At 36.7% G+C, this 24,285-nt stretch overlaps 1 protein-coding gene across 1 annotated transcript; it reads right to left on the bottom strand.

Annotated features, from left to right (window-relative positions):
* Window positions 1–16: 16 nt before the first annotated feature.
* ccdc12 (coiled-coil domain containing 12) lies at window positions 17–22,442 on the bottom strand. The gene is made up of 7 exons (XM_039737143.1): window positions 22,317–22,442; window positions 10,053–10,123; window positions 6,970–7,049; window positions 4,284–4,345; window positions 2,789–2,823; window positions 552–628; window positions 17–397 (listed from the first exon to the last, which is right to left on the bottom strand). The coding sequence occupies exons 1-7, from the start codon at window positions 22,398–22,400 to the stop codon at window positions 309–311; spliced, it is 498 nt and encodes a 165-aa protein (XP_039593077.1). The 5' UTR covers window positions 22,401–22,442; the 3' UTR covers window positions 17–308.
* Between the last annotated feature and the right edge of the window lie 1,843 nt (window positions 22,443–24,285).

The following is a 24,285-nucleotide window of genomic DNA, read 5'->3' as shown; positions in this document are numbered from 1 at the left end:
TGAAACAAAACCCAAACAGAATTTTAGAACTTTATTATAAAAGTTATATAAAAGTTATATGAGAAAAATTTTGAGTACAACTTAAAGTAGTAAAATATTACATTTTAAATGTCACCTTTCAGAAAAGAAATTTGCTTCATATGTGATAGGAGTCATATTAAAAGTCCTCCCACATCAAAGCCCCTAGCAGATGTTTCGTAGCTAGCTACAACAGCAGCAGCAACTGTTGCTTTAAGGGTCCCAGCGCTATCATCATTGCCATAGCCTAATTTTCTCCATCCTGAATACCATTCAGGCTGTTGCCATCTTCATTCTGAATCACTTCCATTGCCATCATTGCCTTTCACTGCACCAACTGCTGATGCCAAGTCACTTTCACTGCCTTTTAATCTTTCTCCTACAGAAAACAAACAGTAAAATTATCAAATGGTGGTTTTTAAAATGATTGTCTATCTTCACCACTTTCCAAAAGCATTCTCTATAAAGGAGGCAAACTATGAAAGATCAAAAAGCCACCTACTGTATTTAAAAGACTGACAGCTGTTACTTACGGATAAGTTCTGCTATTGCCCTTTGTGTTCTCTTCTCAAGCCTCTCTAGTTTCTTGGCAACATCTCTTTTCAAGTCCCTAATAAAGAATAAGAGAAAATCTTGGTGATCAAAATATAATGAACCATTTTTCAGAACAGCAACAGACACACAAACATCATCCATTCCATAACCCAACCTGTACCACAAGAGACCAGGGCAGGTCAGAACTAAATATGTGGCATTCACAGTTGTGAAGATTTCGGCACCCAGTTTAGAACAAGTTGCATTTGTAGTGTTTAGCAGTGGTTGGGCCTGGAGCCTTGGTAGGAGATATCATTATGGCTGTGTCTTTTCCTGTGTTTATTTACTGTCAAATGTAATTTAATTTGAGATACAGCATTTAGAAGTGCTATGCCAGCAGCACTATATCAGCTTCAAGAGGATGTCAGCTCATCACAAGGCTCATGTTTACATGCTCAAATTTTTTCAGTTAACAATCTATACAACTTTTGGAAAATAGCAAGTGAAAACACAAACAGATAATAGGAGTGTGGTCTCTACACTGACAACAACCAGGCATTGGATTTGAATCAGACACACTAAATATGTGAATAGTGCTACCCACTGTGCCATCACGCTGCCCAATTACATTACTCATCTGCTTTTTATAATTGTTTTAGTAAAGGACTGTGATTATATTATTTAAATAATGTATTATAAATATGTTTAAAAATAGTAAAGACATTGTTGCAAAACAAAAAACAAAAAAATCACAAAAATATGTAATTTTTAATTGAATTAAAATATATGCACATTCACAAGAAAGGTATACATACAAATTTTAATTGAATCAGAAATTCCCCTAAAAAATAGGCAACCAGAATAACTAACGTTCTAACTTGTAATAAGTAGAACATCTGAATATTGTGGTTTACTTAACATTATATGTTAAATTATGAAAAGGGGTGAGGATTGTAGGAATGCATTTGTTTTGGGGGATCACGTTCTTGCCTAAAGGAAGCAATAGATTTAAATCTCAAAACAACTCTCAACACATTTTATATAGAAATCATGTCACATATAAGGACTGCAATTATTCTGCAATTAAAATCTTGCCACTCCTCAGTCACTGAAGCAGTCACTTTAACTGATTCACATAACATGACTAATTACAAGATTGTTACTAAGTTTTAAAACTGATTCCAAGTCATGTAATGGGCTAGCCAATCAATGTAAAAAAAAAATTCAGAATATCAATAGAAGTACCATACAAAAGTAAATAAACAAATATCATAGATGACATGGTTGCAGTGTGCCTCCTTCACAAGTTCACATATTTAATAAATCAATTTTATCCACTTAGAACCTGAATAACATAAAGCCTTTAGTCCACCTATTAATTTCAATGGTGGGCTAAACACTGGAAATTTAATGCTGTTCTGTTAGAATTCACTAAGCCATACAACCTTCAAATCTTCTACCTGAACCAAAAGACACTTGGACACACCTGGAGAGCCAGGAACTGAGCCACTGACAAGTGGTTTGCTTACAGTTCTACTGCACCAGTGACTCTTATTCTGATTATACCCTGCTTTTCTGTGACTTGATTTCCATTTGTTTCATGGAGTTAAATCGACATTTAAAGTCAAAGTGATATTATTCTTTATGTTTTCCATCTTTTCTTCTTATTTATAGCGCAACATACTGCAAAGTTAAAAGAATATTAAACAGAGTGACGTTTACCAGGCAGCGTTATTTTATGCTTGGCAAGCTAAGGCTGATGGTTCAGAATAATGCACTCTCTATGTATTTGACTGTGAGGCTGTCCTTTGACCTGCAAGTATAACACTACTGAAATAAGAGCAGTAAAACAGAAGTATAAAACATCAAGAAAACAAACAAATGTAAACAATGAGTATCTATTAATTATATTGAAATATGACGCATTCCTTAAAAAGAGGAATTCAAATTTATATAACTGAAGGTGAAAATAATTAATGATCAATAGTCATCCTGTATAGATTGTTATAATTTGATCATGTTCGTATTAATTCATGTCATGCAAAGCTAACAAAATCATCATCAACATGTAAAATTACTATGATATTACTAAGATCAAATGTGGTCCCAAATCTGAAACTGTCTTTAAGATAGCTAACAACTAAAACAATAACAGAATGAGAACTACTTCTGGTTGTTTAGAAGCTTCTTCATATGACAAATATTAAGACAAAAAATATTTTAGAACTAGTCTTACCAGTCTGGCTTTCGAGGTGCAAGGTTAACCAAATCCTAAAGAGAAGCAAAAATGCAAAACCAAATTACAACACTTAACAAGCAGAAGCTTATACTCTTCTAGAAATTATATTCCTCAGTCTCTTATAAATATATTTTTATTAATATTATACAGTATATCAGAAAGGGTTGAGTTTAAAATTCTTTTCACTATTGAATTAGTCTTGCAGGGTCAGAAAGGACTCTATAGTTCACTCATGAGGTACCACTGTGGCTTTAGATTTTCATTTCAACCAATTTCACAAATCAATGGACCATTCTGCATTAAATGTATGCTATTGTTTAATTAGCTGGAGTTTTTTTCTTCTATTGTTTTGCATTTATAAAAATTCTCTAGTGTGAAGTTTATAGTTAGAAGAAATTTAGGAATGTGTATTTTTCCATCACTTTAAATGCTCAACTCTTTCATCATTTCCTTTTCAAGTGGAGTCTGCTTCCTTAATTGTATCCAAAGACTGACATAAGTGATGAGCAGCGCAGACATTGGTTCAAATGACACTCAAATTTACTCCAGTGTCATATTCATTTTTGACAAAAGCTATGTTATGGAAGAGCAAATTTATACACATTTCTTTCTGTACAATTTTGTGATTTATGGTTAGGCTTTTTTGAACCCAACATGCAAACAATTTTGATCATTTAAAGGTATAAGTTTCCTTAACTACCATGAACTCATTTGCAGGCTTTTCATGTGTAATCCACCAGTCTTCTCAGACGACATCTTTGGCTTGAAGAGGCAATGCCAATAATTCCTATGGTTGGCGACATTGGTGAGCTCTGCTTAGCCATTCTCAGAACCCTCAATTTATGAAGCCCAACAGCAAACAGTGCTTTTATAATGTCTCCAATTACATTAACTGCCTTTGCATATTATTGATTTTATGCCCCCCCCCCCAAAGAAATTCTGTGACACTCTGTTCTCTGACTCACATATCACCTCTAGCTTGAAAGCCAACTGTGCATGTGTTAGGAATTGGACTCACCTTTGGCACTTCAGCAGCAAGTGGAATAATTTAAACACAAAATAAGATGAAGATATTTTCTGTTCATTTTGACTTAAGTGTAGAATGTTGAAAAACATTTTTGAGCAGCCCTCATCAATTTATTAAATAATATGTTTAGTCTATGGCTTTTTGCAATATACATATTTTTTTTAATTCTGCACCCACAGCTAATACACATTTATTCACTTTCTGAAAACAAATTTTTAATTTAAAGTGGCAGGAACACATAAAATGATTAGGTTTGAAAAGGAAATATAGAAGAACCTATAAGAATATATTTACAAATAAGAATGAAGAAGGTCTGTACAATAACAGTGGAACTGAATGTATCATCAGATTCAAAATTAATAAATTATAGAACACCTCACATCCCAACAAAAAAATCAATACAGATTGCTAAGTGTTTTACATCAGTCAGCTAAGACTGGACTCTCTGCAATGCAATGAACCTACCACTTCCTCAATCACTGGTGCAGGTTTGGCCGCTTCCAACTGATCTTTCACCTTCTCTTCAACTGTAATATAAAAAACAGGCAGTACTATGATTGATTTAATTAAACTAAATTTGTATTTGACAATAAATTTAACATTTTTGTCATGCCAGTTTCATTCTAAACAATTGATAGGAAATGCAGTCTTGTAATTATTTAACATGTATTAAAGTTAGGATGCTATAATGATATCATCAGCCAATGCACACATTCTGTAGAACACCAAGATCAAATCCGTCACTCATTGAGCAAAGATTATTAGAAATGTGAAACAAGTACATCAGAAGGTGTGGTGTAGTGGTTAAGGCTTTGAACTCCAGCTACTGACACTGTGTGACCATGAGCATGTCACTTGACCTGCCTGTGCTCCAAATGGAAAACCAAACAAAATTTAAACAATTGTAAATAAATGTCATATGTCACTTTGGATAAAGGCATCAGCCAAATAAGTAAATGTAATATAATTTATTACTGTAATCAACAGTACTTCTTATTTTTCATTAAAAAATAAAAATAACTTCCAGCATCAAGCATAGACTTGCATATTCAGTATTACCCTTAAAATCTCCCAGTAAGTACTGTATGTTCATTTTTACTTTCTCGTATATAAAGTATAGGGAAAGTATCGGAATCCTCCAAAAATTCCATTTCGAGATTTTGATGAATCGCAATGCTTTAGACCTATATGATTCGTCTCGATAACTTGAGCATGCTTTCAGTTAGGTCAGCCAAATTTTGCATACAGTATAAGGTACAATACATAGATTTCTATCAACTTTTTGGGGGTATTTCCATTAACCAGAAGTGGTACTTTACTTTTTACTCATGCAGCTGCAGAGTCGGATTTATTCATCTTTACTTTATATATATAAACACAATAAATAGCTGTTCAATATATTATGAATTTGATTTGTTGTTGATGGTTCTTTAATGTACATAATATAAAAATATAACTATTGTCTTGCGGTTCACTCCTCAAATATCCATCCCCATATCTAAGTATAAAAGAAAGTCTAGAAGAGACCACTCCCGATTTTTAAGTACCTTGGTTTTCCTAATATTTATGCCTAAAACCTGCATGTTAGATTAACCATCAAATCTAATCAGGCTTTGCGTCTAAATATGCACTGTGAAATGGCTTCCTATAGCAGTATTAGTTTCTTCCTTTCAACCTGAACTGTTGGCCTTTAAGAATTAAATTAGCCACATTTGAAAACACATTTGAAAATGGATGACTGGATAGTTAGCCAACTAATGGGGGCATTACCCAGATGTGACACCATACGATCCCTGTCCTGAGTGGGATGCTCGAAGCATACAAGAACTGGCAGAAGAGCTTGGCAGGGAGCAGTTCATCCCCCACTTTAACAGGTGACAGTGTCCAGAATCTAGAGGAGTAACCCTGTAGGGATCCCTAGTGGATGACAGTCAGCGCTGCCGGGGGAGGCTTTCTCATAACCCAGGAGTGTTTTCAACTGGCCATGGCATGTCACAGAAGCACTCCGAGGTCCCCAATAAAAGAGACAGCACTGCCTTCTTCAGGTAAGTCAGAGCTGGGAGGAAGGCAGGCAACAGTCAACTGGAGGAGAGCAGTACAATAAAGAGAGTGAATGGAGGAGAAGCAAAAGAAGGCAACTTGTTTGTTAGCTTTATACATAGTGTTTGTAATAAAACCCCCTATATTTGAACTCTGGACTGTCTTTGGGGCTTACTGGCATCCCCTAGCCTTCACTATATATATATATATATATATATATATATATATATATATATATATATATATATATATATATATATATATATATATATATATATATAGGTAGTAAATCACGAAGGGAAAAAATTAATCATGTATCTTAAAATAGTTTTTTCTCATTTGTAAGCTTTTGACAACCTACCAAATGTCATCATCTGAGGAAAATGACTAGACATACAGGAATAAAATGTAATATATAGCAAAATGAAAACACCATTAACAGACATTTGGACGTGAACCTAGCACATGCAAGTTTAAAAAGAAGAACACCTAAATATTAAAAAAAGACTTTATGACCAACACCCTCCAAACACCACTTTATTGATCCACGTTTCCCCCATGTTGTTTTATTTTCATAAAAAAAAACACGGCTCCCTTTAAGGGATGTTTTGTGGAGAAATTTTCTTGAGTAACAACCAATTGACTTTTTATCATTGTAATTATGATTCTTTCACAAATGATCTAGTTATTTAATAATAAGCAGGCTAATGGGTTTGACACTGAAGCAGCTGAAGTGTTTCAGCAATCAATTCAATTTGTTTCGGTGTTTACTGAATTGGTCATTATTGATTGTCATCATTACAGCAAAAATGAGAGATCAAAGTCCTCAGGAAAATAGGTGTATGATTAGAAAAGTGACAAAAAATGCAGGCATCTGAAGCTATGACAAAAATATACAGATTTCCGAATTTCTTAAAAACATAAATCTCATACTTGTGTTTTTCTGAATACAGAATATGAAGAGATTAAAAAAACAGCTAAATCAAAAAAAAAACAAGATCAGTTAAAGGTTAAATAACTACCTAACTGTAAAAAATTAGAATATTGACATATACAAGAAGCATTTTATTTTGACATGGAAAAAGCTTTATCCTAACCAAAATGGCCTTACCTGACACAGGTTTTGCTTTGGGGACTTGCCTTTCTTTCAGTACCTCATCTTCAGGAGTGTAATTACGTAGCCTCAATTCTCTGCAAAATGGAACAATCCGTTAAAACAGGGTTCCCCTATGCTCTTCTTTATACCCTGGCACAAAATTTACTTCACAGTCACATATTACCATAGAAATATTTGTAAACAATTTTCAAAGAGAAAACACTTCTGAAAATGAAGAATAAAAAGAGGGCACATTGTACTTCCATTATACAGTGGGTACGGAAAGTATTCAGACCCCCTTCTGTTTTTCACTCTTTGTTATATTGCAGCCATTTGCTAAAATCATTTACATTAATTTTTTCCCTCATTAATGTACACACAGCACCCCATATTGACAGACAAAAAAAGAATTTTTGAAATTGTTGCAGATTTATTAAAAAAGAAAAACTGAAATATCACATGGTCCTAAGTATTCAGACCCTTTGCTCAGTATTTAGTTGAAGCACCCTTTTGAGCTAATACAGCCATGAGTCTTCTTGGGAAAGATGCAACAAGTTTTTCACACCTGGATTTGGGGATCCTCTGCCATTCCTCCTTGCAGATCCTCTCCAGTTCTGTCAGGTTGGATGGTAAACGTTGGTGGACAGCCATTTTTAGGTCTCTCCAGAGATGGTCAATTGGGTTTAAGTCAGGGCTCTGGCTGGGCCATTCAAGAACAGTCACAGAGTTGTTGTGAAGCCACTCCTTCGTTATTTTAGTTGTGTGCTTAGGGTTATTGTCTTGTTGGAAGGTAAACTTTCGGCCCAGTCTGAGGTCCTTACCACTCTGGAGAAGGCTTTTGTCCAGGATATCCCTGTACTTGGCCGCATTCATCTTTCCCTCGATTGCAACCAGTCGTCAGCCAGCTCTAGGAAGGGTTCTGGTCGTCCCAAACGTCTTCCATTTAAGGATTATGGAGGCCACTGTGCTCTTGGGAACCTTAAGTGCAGCAGAATTTTTTTTTGTAACCTTGGCCAGATCTGTGCCTTGCCACAATTCTGTCTCTGAGCTCTTCAGGCAGTTCCTTTGACCTCATGATTCTCATTTGCTCTGACATGCATTGTGAGCTGTAAGGTCTTATATAGACAGGTGTGTGGCTTTCCTAATCAAGTCCAATCAGTATAATCAAACACAGCTGGACTCAAATGAAGGTGATCTCAAGGATGATCAGAAGAAATGGAAAGCACCGGAGTTAAATATATGAGTGTCACAGCAAAGGGTCTGAATACTTAGGACCATATGATAGTTCAGTTTTTCTTTTTAATAAATCTGCAACAATTTCAAAAATGTTTTTTGTCTGTCTGTCAATATGGGGTGCTGTGTGTACATTAATGAGGAAAGAAATTAATGTAAATGATTTTAGCAAATGGCTGCAATAGATAGATAGATAGATAGATACTTTATTAATCCCAAGGGGAAATTCACAATATAAAAAAGAGTGAAAAATTGAAGGGGGTCTGAATACTTTCTGTACCCACTGTATATTTTCTCAATCAAAATATCCTTAATTTGAATATTTGTGCAGACATTTCTCTAATGTATACATTGTAAATTACATTTAGTGTAAGAAGCAAACTAAAGTGTTTTCTAGTTGGTAATCAGTTGATATAATAATAAAAATAATAAATGTATTTACAGTATAGAACATCTTCCCCACGCTAAAAGAGCTTCATAATTCTCAACTGTAAAAACATCTTTAACACTAATCCTCATGTTAACTTTGGCAACACACAGTAAAAAACTCTACTAGTGTGTTGGAGTTCCATGCTGCTTTCATTGGTAACTTCCACCAACAGTCCACAAGAGGATAAAGATAACAAAAACTAAGTGTACATCTTGTCTATTATTATGCGACTATACTTTCTGCTGCTTATGTTACTCTTTTAAGCACTATGAAGTACTAAAGTTGGCATTACCTATGTTAATTTTTGATTAATGGCAATAGTACCGATTCTGAATCCAAACACGAGCCAAACCTGTTTGCTAGTTTTTATCCCCATGTTTGATATGATTCTTAAATAAATAACAGTACATCTTTTAGTATTAAGAGTCAACTTAGTCATTAAAGAATATGTTAGTGCTCTAGGTTTTTCAAATGCAGACTCTCTTTGGAATTAAAAGTCACGTAAATACATGAAGTGGTAGCTTAAACTGTTACTGCTCTGCTTTAAATTTTCAATTGAAACAAGAAATCTTTTAAATACAGACAAATTATTTTCAATTATTTGATTAATCTCAAAGTTTCATTACAGAGCACACATAAGCAAACACTACACATTCAGTACTACATTCTATTATAATCCTATAACCTCTTCACATATCCTTCTCAACAAATCTTTAGCAAGTAGCTGGTTAACACATTGCCAGCAGGTGTCAGCAATGCAGCAGGAGCCATGCTATCATATCATGATAAAAAAAGAACCGATCCGATAAGCTTTCAGTAGGAAAACTATACGCAGTTAGCAAAGAAATACACATTACAAGCATGATAGAATTTAGGAATGAACAGTGTAACTCAAATATTGTGTCTATCCCACATCAGAGCAGAACAAAATACTACTTTGGCTCACATCTTTCAAGTCGAATAGACTGTTTACTCCAAGAGTTTGGTTTCACAAAAGTAAGACAAACCCCCACCTCCCTGGGTCTAACCAAACCAAAGAATTTTGTTAAAAAGAAGTTGACCTGGTTCAGATTGTTGTTACCAGTTACTGACAGAATAAGAAACAGAATCTTACCAGTCTCATATTCACTTTCATAAAATTTGTTGGGAGGACAATAACACATATAATTTAGCTGTTTATCAGTGATTAACACTTTGATCTTCTCAGTACACATAATGTGCAACTCATCTAGTCTATCTGTTTAACTGTGTAAATAGGGGATTCAATATTGTTCCTCCAACAAAGAAACCAAGAAGTACATACGTATTAATGAGAACCACAGCTTTACTGTTGATCTTTTTCCACATTCTTATAGAACCAGTCGTTTTAAATATTGCACTTAAAACACAAACACACACACACACACTTCAGCCTTTTCCACAAAATGCTGCTCACCTGTGCTTCACCTCTTCTGCATCATCTAAGGGACGTTTACTTTCAGGCTCTTCATCATCAGGGCTTTTGTTCTTTGGGGAAAAAATATTAATAAACAAACCGTCAATTACAAAGATGGCAACTTTGAATTAAAGATTTTCCATATAAAAAAGTAAACACACAAGAATAACAAAATTCAAGATTTTTGGCTTATCCAGATCCATCAGTGGCTATTATTGTGGGAACTGTGGTGGTAATTCTGTGGTCAAAAATGAATGAACTGCTTTGGCATAGGCCTTTCATGTTATTAGGTGCAAGGGCAACATACAACCAAAAAAAAGTGGTAGTAAGTATATTTACTGTATGTATTTATATGAGAGAAATAAAATGATGTGACATCTTACATGTATTACAAGTGACAAAAATCTGAACCTGGTGTTTTATCTAATTGCACTGAAATGTCAATGCATAATCTGCTAGATAACAGATAACCTCAAAGACAGTAACCTCACTTCATCTCCACTCATTATTAGTTTCTTATCAAACTGAACCACTTGAAGACTGGATACTTATTTGCAGGAGATGAATTTAAGTTTAATAATTTCTTTTACCGTATGGACAAAGGAGGAACTCAATGATTAAAAAACTGCAATAAGTAAAGTTGTACCAAAAACCATAAATACAATTTATTTTCAAATAATAAGAACAGACAGAGTAACTTATGCGTGTTTATGACTACTTTGAAAACCACAATTCGACATTAAGCATTTGTACATTACAGACTTAGCTGAGGAGTACCAGAGGAATATGATCATCTGTTACTGTTCTGGTAAATATTAGCAAGACAAGAACCCAAAAATTACTTCAAATTATGGGATTCCAGCAGCATTAGCCTCCCCTTTTAGTCCATCTACCAACAAACATAGCAGGAAACAACAGTTAAGTACTAATACAATGCCCAAAACAGATTATAAAAGTATTTTAAATAGCCATGCAAAACAAATGCTTCTTCATGCATATTATCCTAAAATATACTGTATATAAAAAACGCAAAAAGTAAACTTATACTGAACAGTTCAGACTTTTAATTAAATGTTTTATGAATGTAATATGGATATGCCTTCAATACATTCTATAATAAAAATTCAGTTGAAAACCACCATTAGTTGTGGTAGCTCAATGGAACTCTTTCACACTATTTTATTTGTAATCTTTTTGAGAAGAAAGCACATCGTCCTCAAAAAGCTGCAGACTTCTTTTATGGACAGTCAAATTATTAAATGAATTACAGGATACTTTATTTTTTATAAACTTATTGTGAGTACTAGGAATTTAATAAAATATATGACTTTGAACTATAAAAAACTGCTTAGTTCTCCTCTTTCAATTCCTCATCAGCAAGAGTTATGTGGTCCTCTTTTATGAAGTCCAATTTACAGGAACATAATATTTTAACTAGGCCATGCTAAGCTGATTAACATTTTCAAGGCGGGTGTCCGCAAAAGTAGACATGAAGGGGTAGAAGGATAAAGGTCAAGAAAGTTGTCTGGAATGTATAGTTTGATTTAAACTACTAGATGGTAGAAAAGGCTGCAAGATAAACCAAATTCCTCACACTTCAGGCATTAATATTCCTTGCAGCATGACATCAAATGCCAGCTGCTGTTCTCGTCAAAAAACATTCCTGTTTCATAATTTTTAGAGCCACATATGAAAACAAGAAGCACAAGGCAGATTGCGTGGCTAGTAACAGCAAACAGAAAATCACCGTGTCAGCAATGTAATGCATATTGGAAATAGTGTCAATTACCAGTGAATGCAATTGGTTGCAATGAATAGGTTATATGGTTCAAAATGATCACATTAGGAATGTTCATGTATTTATTAAATGTATGTTTTCCCCATTCTAAGTAATAAAACAAAAGTGAAATTTTCCAGAAAAAAAAATACCCTTTAAGGGTGAAGAAAAACATTCAGCCTAAACAGTTAATAACCAAAAGCTCATTTGGTAATACTGATTATGCAGACCTCCAGATAAAATGCACACAGTTACCAATTAAAGATTTATTTGGCAGAGATGTACAAGTAAAAATTGTTTCTAAATACCTGGTGAAGAGGATATGCTATGTGTGGCTAGCAGCATCTCAACTCTTAGAATTCAATATACAGTATATCATCAGCATTGCTTTTCCAGTGCTCTTGATCTTGAGCTGATCAGAATATTGAGTATTTCTCTTTAGGATGGTTTTCTGAGGTCTGGCATTGTTATAAAAACAGAATTTCAGCCTTTTGTATGCTTGCTCTAGTTTGTACCACATGGTATCACAATCTCGCAAGATATACAGAGACACGTGGATATTTTTTTCATTCCAGGAAAGCACAAGGAATTATAAACTGCAGTCCATTCAGAGATGGCACTAGCTGAAAGGACACAGGTGTTCTAGAAATATGAAAGGGGTCAAAGTGTCACAGATAAGGAAAAGAGAATAAAAATCTTTTTAGCTTTGACATAAATTGCACTTTTTAGCATTGTATTATGTCTAAACAGGAGGTAAAGGGTAGGCAAATGTAACTTATTCACAATTAAAAAGATACACATACAAAGATAAACATTATCATTCTATTATGTTAAATGCAATAGCTGGAAAAAAAACCATCTTATCTCTCTTGCTATCGTTACCCTTCTCTTTCAAGTACGTCTCCAAAAAGCTTTCACTTTAAGTATCACCGTGGAAAGTGGAATTCTAATGCATAGGAGTGAAAACTTGAACTTAAAGAAACCTCCCAACTTTATATGTCAGGAATTTAAAGCTTCTAAGTTAGAAACAGATTGTTTCCTTCATTAAATGAAAACACGGTCCCTGGCAGCACCAGGTAACTACAGAATATAAATCCGTAAAGTCGAAAATTATCCATTATACGTACAAAGCATCAAGGCAAAGGAAATATGAACAGACAGTGACAGAGAAAAAAACTACAGACCATGGAGACCCTAATGAACTAGATAAAATAAAGTGGAAGGAAAGAAACACAAATGCCTGTTTACTTTCAAACAGTGAAGTTATTATTAACTGAATGTTCTTCAAGGGTGAATTTTTTATTCCAAAACTGCTATGCCTTCCATCCATTCAATTTATTTTTTGAACCATCTTTGTTTAATTGGAGGTTAGTGAAAAACTGGAGTCTATCCTGGAAGCACTAGGCCAACAAATTAAATACATTAACTGTTTTCTACCCTGCAGTCAGACATTTGAAAAGCAGAGGTAACCTAATGTCATATCATCAATAAAGTCAAGGTAAAGAAGCAGCAGCAACTGTCAATACAAGGTATTGCAATACTATGGGTACTGCAGAGCTAAATAGCTAATGAGAACCCATTAATAATCATGACTTTACTTATGTAATAAAGCTCAAAAATTTTATCTTATGCTAGATTCTAAAAAGCTGCTTGCCTAAAGTTAAAAAACAGGTGCACAGATACTACCATATAAACAATTCCATATGATACTTAGTAGTGGGTAAGCTGAGCTGTTTCAATCAACATTTAATATCCTTCATGCTAATGTACTAAATAATTGAGTAGGTAAAAATAAACACCTCAGCGCTAGAATGTCTACCATCACACAACTTCCACACAAATTCTTCAGTCATACTTTAGATGTCACTATAAATGAACTGCACCAAGGTAGCGCTCAGCAGTAAACATGCAATAAAAAAATTAAAATGGGTTTCAAGTACTGACACAACTGGCTTTGTAAACACAGTGAGGAAAACAGAATCAGTTTGTATATCAGGAAACAAATCAGGATTGGGGACATAACCTGCAGAGAATTGCAGCTAATTGACAAACTATTAAACAACTACAGATATAAGATTTATCAAATGTATACAGTTTGTTTAAGGATTTTATAAGATGGGTAAGATAAAGAAGTGAAAATGTACAAACCAGTCCCTTGGCAGGTAAGAAGATACCCTGAACTGAATATGACACCACTGTAAGAACAGGACAATGATAGCTTTCTCTGACAAAGGGAATGCAAAGACCCTTTTGTTACCAGGCTTAGCAGGTCCTACACATTAGACAAATATTGAATCCATAAAGCATTAAGTGATCACATATTTTTTTTTTAAGTCTTACTTGACACAAATAAATGAGTAAATTATCTAGAAATAATATGATCTGCAAACAAAAAAAAATGTCCCCTGATGCAATGTTGAGAAAAATATGACACAACAAAAGACTACTTTACCAGGTATACCTGCTCTTCACACACAAGATACATGGTCACAAACAATGTTGTTTCAAGAAGGTGGAAAGTTACCAAATTGCCGTGTGTGCAGGCACCCATTTACACACACGAAGTGGGCACAACTAATGGCTTAAGTGGTTTTGAATGCAACATGCCAATTGCCAGCTGACCCATTTTCATGAGTGTATCAGAAACAGAAACACCATTGGGTTTTATGAATTAATAACTACCAAAAGCTTCAAGCAGCAGTCCTACTTGCATTCATGAAAGGGACCAATGGAAAGAAGCATGACATGATAGGTATTCTGCTAATAGCAGAGCACAACAGTGAAGGGTAATAAGGCATCAAACAATAAAATTAAATTTACCCTGTCAAATATTGGAGTATGGCAAAAGACACCTTAACAACATTCTACTTCTGTCAATCCAAAAACATGAATTTACATGAGGAAAACAAATACTGGGTACTAAAACACAGAATTTCACCTAGTCCCTTAGTTCCAGATGATTCATACTATTTGGAGAACCCAGACATGACAAAAAAACAATGTGTCCACAACAATGCAGGTTGGTTTTAACAACATTACAGAGTGAGCAGCACTTCTGTGTCACATACCAGGCCACTGGATATCTGAAGATCTGTTCCTGTCATGGTTTTAAGAGCATGACAGAGAATTTAGATAACAGAGTGTCATCCTTATTCTCCAGATAAAGATAAATGTAAGTGTCTAAGGAATAACAGAAACAGATAACCTGGAGTAGGGTTCCACTGCTCTCTATTTTGCAACTTCTGTTGAACCCACTATAGTTTACATGTGCCTTACAATCACATTTTGGTTATCCACCAAAAACATAAGTAGTTAGTAGCAAACAGTGGACCAACTGGAAATTACATAACACAGAGGCCAAAAAATTACTCATCAATTTGCTGACCTGTTTTTTTTCCATTACAGGACCATGGGGAGACAAGGACTATTCCAGTAGCACTAAAATCAAGGTACCTGGAAGTGAATGTTAGTTCACAGCAGAGCACAATTGTGACATTCACACCTCCACTCACAAAAGGCCACCCAGCTAAAAAATAAACTTGTGTCATAGTGTGAGACAGCAACACTAATTACAGTGCCACTGCATGATTTTGTACTCGCATTATGCAAGAATTTGAGTGGCTGTGGCACATAGCAAAACTGTGGTGAAAATGCAAGCTAGACTGCAAAGAAAACTGAGTAAAGAGTTTTTTGAATAATTGGAAACTATTAATGATATGAAATCTAAATGTGCAATTATAGTATTTAAGTAACATGGTGGAACAGAAATGGGGAGTGTGCATCAAGCAAAGTTTTTAATCGGTGTATTAGACCAGTGGTTCTCAACATTCAGTCCTTAGGACCCTCTGTGGCTGCTGGTTTTTGTTCCAACCATTTTCTCAAATAGTCAGTCATTAATTCAGACCAATGTTTAATAAGATGACCTATTGTTTCTCATTTATTTAGCATTTACAAAAGTGCAGTAGTGTAAGATTTGGTCTTGCAAGAAAATAAGCCATTTGTATTTTTCTGCATCTTTAGATGCTTACTTTGTTTTTTTTAATTCACTTTTTCTGTGGTTTTCTTTTTTAATTGTATCTGAATACAAACAATTAATGTTGAGCAGAGAAGACACCAGCAAAAATAACTTTGAAAGCAGTTACTTCAGTGTTATCCACTGGTGGGCTTATTAGTAAATAATTGACTAAGTAACCAGAACAGTAAAAAATTCAAACATTTAAAAGGAAAAAGAATGAGTTCTTAATCTTCAAACACATACAATTCCTGCTTCATTCATTAAAAATACAGCATAACCAGTCTGTAATTTCCAGAAAATTGGAAAAGTGACTTGCTTAATTAAGGTACAAGTCTAATTAAGAGAAGAAATGGCTTTAGACAAAATACTGCTGCCACAGGGGGACGGAAGGACTGAAGGTTGAGAACCACTGCTCTACACCAGCACCAAATCCTGACAAAGTACTGAACTACCAAATTGCTGATTAAAGACATTTTCACACCAAATTCATCTGCACCAGTTTTAAAAATAAATATGCACACAAATATAAATATAAAGCAATTCACTCACACAATTTCTTACTCAATCACAGCATGAGTTTTTTTTTTTCTTTAACACTAGAATTACCAGAGCCTATGAAAAAACTCATAGATCTGGCCCACCTTAAATCCCATCGCACCTCTCCGTCAGCATCTTTTGTCCTGTAAATGTGCCAAAAAGACAAGCAGCAAGCAGCTGGGTATACCATCCCCCTACCACCACAGAACATGCACAAAGTTCTCCCAACTCATGCCTTGTTTGATTATCTGGGAGTGAAGTGCTGGAGTTTTAGAGTGGAAATAATAGATTGTTATTTGGAACACATGCATTTCATGTGTTCCGTTTCTACAATAATCTGTGTAAACACATTGTTAAAACAGAAAAGTTTTTCATATTTTAGCAGTAAATGACAAATTGTTGGTATAAACTATATAATGTGTGAGGCCTGAAGTCCAAAGATCAAATAAACACTTTCACAAAAGGTTTAAGGATGATACAACAGCTTCTGTGACGTAGTGGTAAGATTTGCTGAATTGTAATCAAGAGTACCCTGTTCAATCCCAACTGTCTCCTATATTTGCCGTTTTCAGTAGTGAGCTGCTCTTATTGATAATAATATACAGTACACACATACATTTGGTTTGTGTCTGTAACAGACGGTGTACATAAGTTGAATTTTTTTTTCACTTTTATTCTCTCAGTCACAATCACAATACATAATACTGCCCTGGGGATCTGACGCTGTTAGTTTTTATTTGAAACTTAAGAGTAAATGTATATGTGAGTGGAGTTTTGAGGCAATGGAACTGGACACTCTCTGATTAGGAGGGATAAAAGCTGACACACAAAACGCTGGTGAATCTGCCTTCTTCGTATTTCACCGTCACTTGATTTTTTTAATTCAGTTTCATTGAGTGTTCCTGCTCACGCTGAATTAGTATGCACCTTATGGTCTATGACGTCCACAAAAAAAAAAAGCAGAGGCATAGGTATATATGATATTTGGAATTATTCATTTTATGACCTGTACAGTACATTTCGGAAAACATTGTGGCACGGATGCAACATTATTCATATTCCTTCGCATAATATCTTGTGGTTGTAATCGGTGACTGCATGGTTTTTTTTTTTTTATCCCGATCTTGTCAGTCTCCACATTGCTGTATAGGGCTGTTTCTTTTGTACTCCAGGACATGCAGAGGAAATAACAGTACAGAGAGGTCAGTTCAGCACTAAATGCAATCATCAAATTCAAATGTTAACAGTTCACACATGCAAGGACCGTCCTTCCTACATTTATGATATGTGTACCTGTTGCAATGGAGGTCATAAAATGAATAATTCCAAATATCTTATATACCTATGTCTGTTTTTTTTTTGACATCATAGACCATAAGGTGCATACTAATTCAGCATGAGCAGGAACACTCAATAAAACTGAATAAAAAAAAATCAAGTGATGGTGAGATACGAAGAAGGCAGATTCACCAGCGTTTGTGTGTCAGCTTTTATCCCTTTAGATCAGAGAATGTCCAGTTCCATTGCCTCAAAACACCACTCACATCTACAGTTACTCCCAGTTTCAAATACGGTGTGGGCGTTTCTCACCTAGTGCACAGGTGAGGGACTGCCCACATCGGTGATTGTTCCTTGGATTGCTAATGTGCTGCAGCTGCTATGCCCCCAATACCTACCCCCCCCAATATAAAGAAGCACAAGTTGGTTACAAAGGGGAGTACAAGAAGAACAAAGAAAAGAAAGAAAGACGGAGGTGTCTGGAGAAAGCAGGACGCGAGAGAGAGAGCCGGTGCGAGTGGGTGAGCGAACAAGCGCAGGCAGCTGTGTGGAAGCCTGGGTGTTAGGCCAACACCCGGGAGTCAAAGTAGAAGTCGCTCCAGCTGAGCGATCATGTAGCGGGAGTGACGAATGGAAGTGACTGTCCACATAAGGCCGCGACGGCAACAACAACATTTATTTATATAGCACATTTTCATACAAAAAGTAGCTCAAAGTGCGTTACATAATGAAGACTAGAAAAATAAAAGACACAGTAAGAAAATAAAATAAGTCAACATTAATTAACATAGAATAAGAGTAAGGTCCATTGGCCAGGGTGGACAGAAAAAAACAAAAAAAACTCCAGACGGCTGGAGAAAAAAATAAAATCTGTAGGGATTCCAGACCATTAGACTGCCCAGTCCCCTCTTGGCAAGCGGGAGTCTTGGAGGTGAAGTCCTTGGTGTGGGCGTCCTGGATGCCAAGGTTCCAAGTCTCAGGCCTGGGATGAGTGCCAGACCGAAGCCAGGATCAGGAGGACTCCAGACCTGTCTGTGTGTGTGAGAGAAAGGACAGCTGCTGAGAGAGCGTCTCACCTGCTGTAAAGCCCAACCAGTAGAATCAGGTGAAACGCTAGTTTAAAAAGAGGCATCAGGCTTATTGTGTTTGGAGGACTGCTTCCAGTGTCATTTGAACCTCATTGTTTTTGAGGATTGTGTTTTTTCTATTTATTGGTTTTAACCTCCACATTTTCTTTTATGGATTATTTATTTAATGAAGACTCTTTTGAAGCACTGCATTGTTTAATTGAACACTTTGTTTTTTTGTTGACTGTTTTAAATAAAAGCACAATGCACTCTTGTACATCATCCCCTTGCTTTGTTGTTGCCTCACTGTCTTACTCAACTCGGTGACATTATCGACAGTGTTGGGTTCAAGGGCTCCCGAACAGCGGATGGGAGCATGGAGCAGAACCCACATCATCACAGGCTCACTCTGCAGTATCCACATCCATTGTGAAGCCTTCTTCTCTGTCAGAGAGGCTGCCCAGCAAACCTTCAGCATCCTACCTCTATGGGCATACACTGCGCCCGTCATCCCTTGCTGCAGCACTCCTCAACCAAGACATACTTGGCTCTCTTCTTTTTGTTCGCCTCTTCCTTCCTGGCTTCCCATGTAAATTGTGAGCTTAAGCATGACCACTTGCCTGGGCAACACATCAGCAGAACTATGTCTGACCTAAGTATGGTCAAGGAGATGATCTCAGGAAATGTAATCCTTTTTCCCCAACTCAATCATCAGTGCCTAGTTGTTCCCAGAAAACTTGACTGCTTTTGTTTGTGAATACATGGCTTCTCACCTGCTTTACCAATGGACATGGTTGTAATCCTCGGAAGGGTTTGCTTGCTCTAGGTTATGGCTCTACAAATGGTTGTCAATTACTGTTGAGGGCACCTGGTCGTTATGCCAATTACAGCACCCATTACCCTGGGCCTTATAGTAACAAATGATAAAATGCTCCAGCAACCCTCATCCTTGGTACAGATGACAAGCTGAGTTTGCTGGGCTTGGAAGGACATCATACATTGCCTGTATCAGGAACTTCAAACGCTCAGGCTCAGCTTGTCACAAGTCACACCAGATGTTACAGTTCTCTACCCAGTCCCACTCTGTCCAGGCAACCTGCTGACACATACACACAGCCTTAATGGCATTCAGAACCTCTCAGCTCCAGAGCTTACACTCCTAATTGAGCAGTTGGCACCTCTCCTTGCCTCTTTCTTTGTTGTAATGAGTTGTTAGTAAACTGTCTAGGCAAGCCCATTCTTTGGCCACCATACCTACTGTCAGTACCCCACTGTTTCAACAGCACCCTGTGCTCTCCACTTTCTTCCTGTCCTCTAGGGCTGTTCGATATAACGATATATATCGGATGACAATATGAAAACGTCTATCGCTGCACATTACGCTATCGTTTGTTTCGTGGTGTCGCAAAATAAACTGTTTACGGCAATATTTTTTTCATTGTTTTGATGGCCACCACGTGGATGCAGACACACTAGCATGGCTGATGAAGACGAGGCAACACCAGGTAGCTCCACACAGAAGGACCTTGTTCCTAAACGAGGGGCTACCTCTGTAGTATGGAGATGGTTTGGATTTGAAGAGTCTGACACAGACCAGAAAACGGTACTGTGCAAATTATGCTGCAAACCGATCGCTACCACAGACTCCAACACGACAAACCTCTTCTACCACCTCTGCAAAAAGCACGTGAGCGAGCATGCAGAGAGTTTACAACTGAGAGGCAGGCCACGTAGGATATTACAGTTGTAAAGGTACTATTTAAACGAGCATGTTAAAAGCTTGGAAGATTAATTGCTACCAAAACAATTTGCTTAAGGCATAATTTTCCCTGCAGCTGTCAGCGTTAATCTTGTTAAAATTATGTTTACGCCACAACTGCATTAACACGGCAAATCTCCGTTAACGAGTTACCGCGGATCGCCCCGTGCTTGGGGCTGGACGGCATCAACACGTTAGCGCCTTCCAGTACCACGCACAGGGCGATCAGCTGTAACTCATTAACGGAGATTTGCCACACTACGATATGCAAATTAACATTTTACTAGAATGTAGCTTAAAAATATATATTTAATATTATATATTTAATATATTTTTGTCGTAAGCCTTATTGCTGCTACAGTTTGAAGTACAATGTTTACATTTGGTTTTGACAGTTAATGTTAGACTTGTATTTATTTTGTTTAAAGGGTTTATTGGCCTTATATAGTTTAGTTGTTAGTGCTTTGATCCTTTTATATTTAAAATATGTTGTGAGAGTTATTGATGCTACAGTTCACATTTTGTTTATGTCAGGCATTTTATATAGCAGTATTTTATATTGGGCCTTTAGTAATTTGTTTTTGAAAAGTGTTTTATATTTGATACATTAACATTTTATGTTTACATTCTAAGTCAAACATTTGCTCGAATGTTCTAAATAAAAGAACAGAAATAATTACAAGTTGAGTACTTCTCATTTTTGATTTTTTTAATTTAAATGAAAAAAAGGAGTGGTGATTATATAAACTATTCACTGAATACAAAGAAAATGTACTATATCGTGATATGAAATGAAATATCGGGATATAAGATTTTGGTCATATCGCACTGCCCTACTGTCCTCACTTCAATTTCCACCGGAGAGACCTTGGGATTGGTAGACAAATCATCATCATTTTCCATTCCGCTTACTTCTGAACTGGGTCGCGTGGGGTGCTGGAGCCTAAACCAGCATAGGTAGACAAATCGTTGCAATTATATAACTGTGACAACTTCTACAGTTTTGGCTAATATTATAAGTTTGTGCAGAAGAAGCAAGAGCTTTCATGTCCATGAGTAGAATAATGTGACCATTAAATCACTCTGCTTTAAAATTGGTGTTTGGGAATTGATTTTAATAGCTCTTAATAAAATAGTTTACAATTAAACCACTTCTGGGAGCACCTATTTTTAAAGTTAATATTTACTCATTTCCCCTTGGGGACAAAGTAAGTATTATGTATCTACCTACCTATCATTAACACATCGTCAGATTGCCTAGGCTTGTGGGTACACCTGACTTCATACGGTGCACTCTACGACTCATCATTGACATTTTTGCCCACCACCAAAAAGTTTGCCCACCCGTCTTAGGTCCTCTGTATAGAATTCTAAATGTAACCTCTTCCCCACTGAGTTATAACCATGGTGGTGTTTACTACGTTAATGCCATGCAAGTAACGTTGTGGTTTTGCTTTTAATTAACACGATTTGTTGGATCGTTTACCGTTTAATACCCTCTCAGGTGACGAAACGGATACAAAACATACTGCTTTGAAAAACACAAGACTGAAAGTCTAATAAAAGTTAAAAGTGCCATTTAAAACATTCTCTCTAAGAAGTTTTTCGAATAAGGAAAATGTCAAGCAGAGAGTTGGTATTTTATATGATTACCTACTTAGTCTACAATATGAACAACGTATTACTTTATTGCATATTTTGTCTCAGGATTATGTAATACAATGTGCATGAATGAAACGTGATGTACTTCCATACACGGCGGTTTATACCAGTACGTCCCCCAAACGGACACGACGGCCACAGGCACACTTCCACGTTCAACACAACTTACATGGATTTGTTTGCTTCGAAGGGCTCGCAGACGCTCTTTTCTCTTTAAAGCTTGCTCCTGCAAAGAACCCACAGATTTCTCCATCTTCCCACTACGCACTGCGTTCGAAGGCCGGTAAATCGATCGATGGCAGGAGTCAGTACTGACAGTCGTGCAACGATGACATCGATGTTACTCTGCGCGACTGCGCAAGCGCCTTACTACTTTTGTGAAGTTCCATAAATCAAAACAACTCGAGCCCGCAGGACTCAAAAGAGTACTGTACCTTAAAATGTTCTGACGTTAGTTTCCTGAACATTATACTGAGATGCAATCGGGGACATGCTGTAACGTAATACCAAATTAACATTTTTACATGATGTTGATTTGGCAGAAGGTCGGCACGGTGGCGCAGAAGGTAGCACTGCTGCCTCGCAGTTAGGAGACTTCCCGGGTCCTCCCTGCGTGGAGTTTGCATGTCCTCGCCGTGTATTTCGGTTTCCTCCCACAGTCTAAAGACATTCATGTCAGGTGGGTGTGTGGGTATGGCTGTGTGTGTGCCCTGCGGTGGGCTGGCCCAGGTTTTGTTTCCTGCCTTGTGCCCAGTGTTGGCTGGGATTGGCTCCAGCAGACCCCAGTGACCCTGTAGTTAGGATATAGCGGGTTGGATAATGGATGGATGGATGAATGGATTTGGCAGAATGCATAAATGCGCAGATATCACAAACTTACATTTTACCGTGAAACACATGAATGATGAATTGGCTTCAAATGTTTATCTAATGGAGATCCGACGCGAGTGCAACGAAATAGTGCTGGGTACAAGCAGTCGATTGCACCACACACATAAATCAGAATGGCTTGGGATGAGACAGAAGCCATCAAAGGACAGCCATGCAAACAGTGAGAGTCTACGAGCAACGAAAGTAGGAATGGGCGGCACCACTGTTTTTGAAATCAATACCAATACAAGTATTTTATGTGTCAGATTTCAGATACCGAATATTTTTTAAAAAGCTTAGGAATTTGTTTTCAAATGGTGATAGTGTTTAGAATTGCTAATATTAATGAGCTAGTCTGTATTTAAATTAACTAATATCACAATACAGTTTAAAGGTCACCATAACAAATTTATTGCGAAATAATATATTAATAGAATGAACATGTCATGTCATTTTCTAACCTGCTTTCTCTAGACCAGGGCTATGGGAGGGTGTAGAAGATGCAGCACACAACGCTATGCTCTCGGTCTGCGCGTGTGCAAGGGGCGTGTGGGTTTATGGTGCTATTGCGTCACAGAGTGTCTTCTCATTTCAGTAAGTGAGCGCGGAAAGTGTTTTAAAACATTCTATACCTTTGCAAGAACCTTGCTACCGTATCTTACAAAAAAAGTAGTAACCGATATTTTGAATGGTACTCAATACCAAATGAGTACAGTTTGAGTATCAAAGTATCGATTACCGTGGTATCGATCTGCCCATCCATAGCAGTCAGACAATGAAGCGGAATACAAGTATTTTACTCCTACTTTTCTCTGTTCCATCCAGTCCAAATAAAAAGAGTACGACATTTTCTTTTTTTCCCCGACATGGTTTAGAGAAAAAAAATCAGAAGTAAATTTGAATACAGTGTTGATCAGGGTTAGCGCTAGTTCATAACATTTTGCTGAATGGTCTAAGGGTCCTTTTGTAAGAATGTGTGAGTGCGTCCACTGGTGTGTCCCACCAATGGCGTAGCTTGTTTGGAGAAGGCCCCTGTGCAGCGCCCTGAGGTGGGCCCCTCCTGTCTAGCATAACTGTTAGTAATTTTTTGCAACTAGATCCTAGGGGCCGGCTGACTAGTGATGTCCGCGGCACTATCAGATCACACGCTGGTGACAAACAAACCGGCTCCCTAAATGGAATTCATAACAACTTTTTTAATCGCTTTATTACAGCAGCTATAAGCTAGCAAAAAGAAAATAAATTGTGGGCCTGGAATGTAGAAGGTG

Source organism: Polypterus senegalus, chromosome 15 (genome assembly GCF_016835505.1).
Source record: "Polypterus senegalus isolate Bchr_013 chromosome 15, ASM1683550v1, whole genome shotgun sequence".
Lineage (NCBI taxonomy): Eukaryota > Metazoa > Chordata > Cladistia > Polypteriformes > Polypteridae > Polypterus > Polypterus senegalus.
This window is presented reverse-complemented; position numbering and strand designations above follow the sequence as displayed.

Coding starts and splice junctions, on each gene's coding strand:
- ccdc12 (XM_039737143.1), bottom strand. CDS start 22,400: ATGGAGAAATCTGTGGGTTCTTTGCAGGAGCAAGCTTTAAAGAGAAAA. Junction 629..2,788: donor GCACCTCGAAAGCCAGACTG/GTAAGACTAGTT, acceptor ATTCTTTATTAG/GGACTTGAAAAGAGATGTTG. Junction 398..551: donor GGCAATAGCAGAACTTATCC/GTAAGTAACAGC, acceptor TGTTTTCTGTAG/GAGAAAGATTAAAAGGCAGT.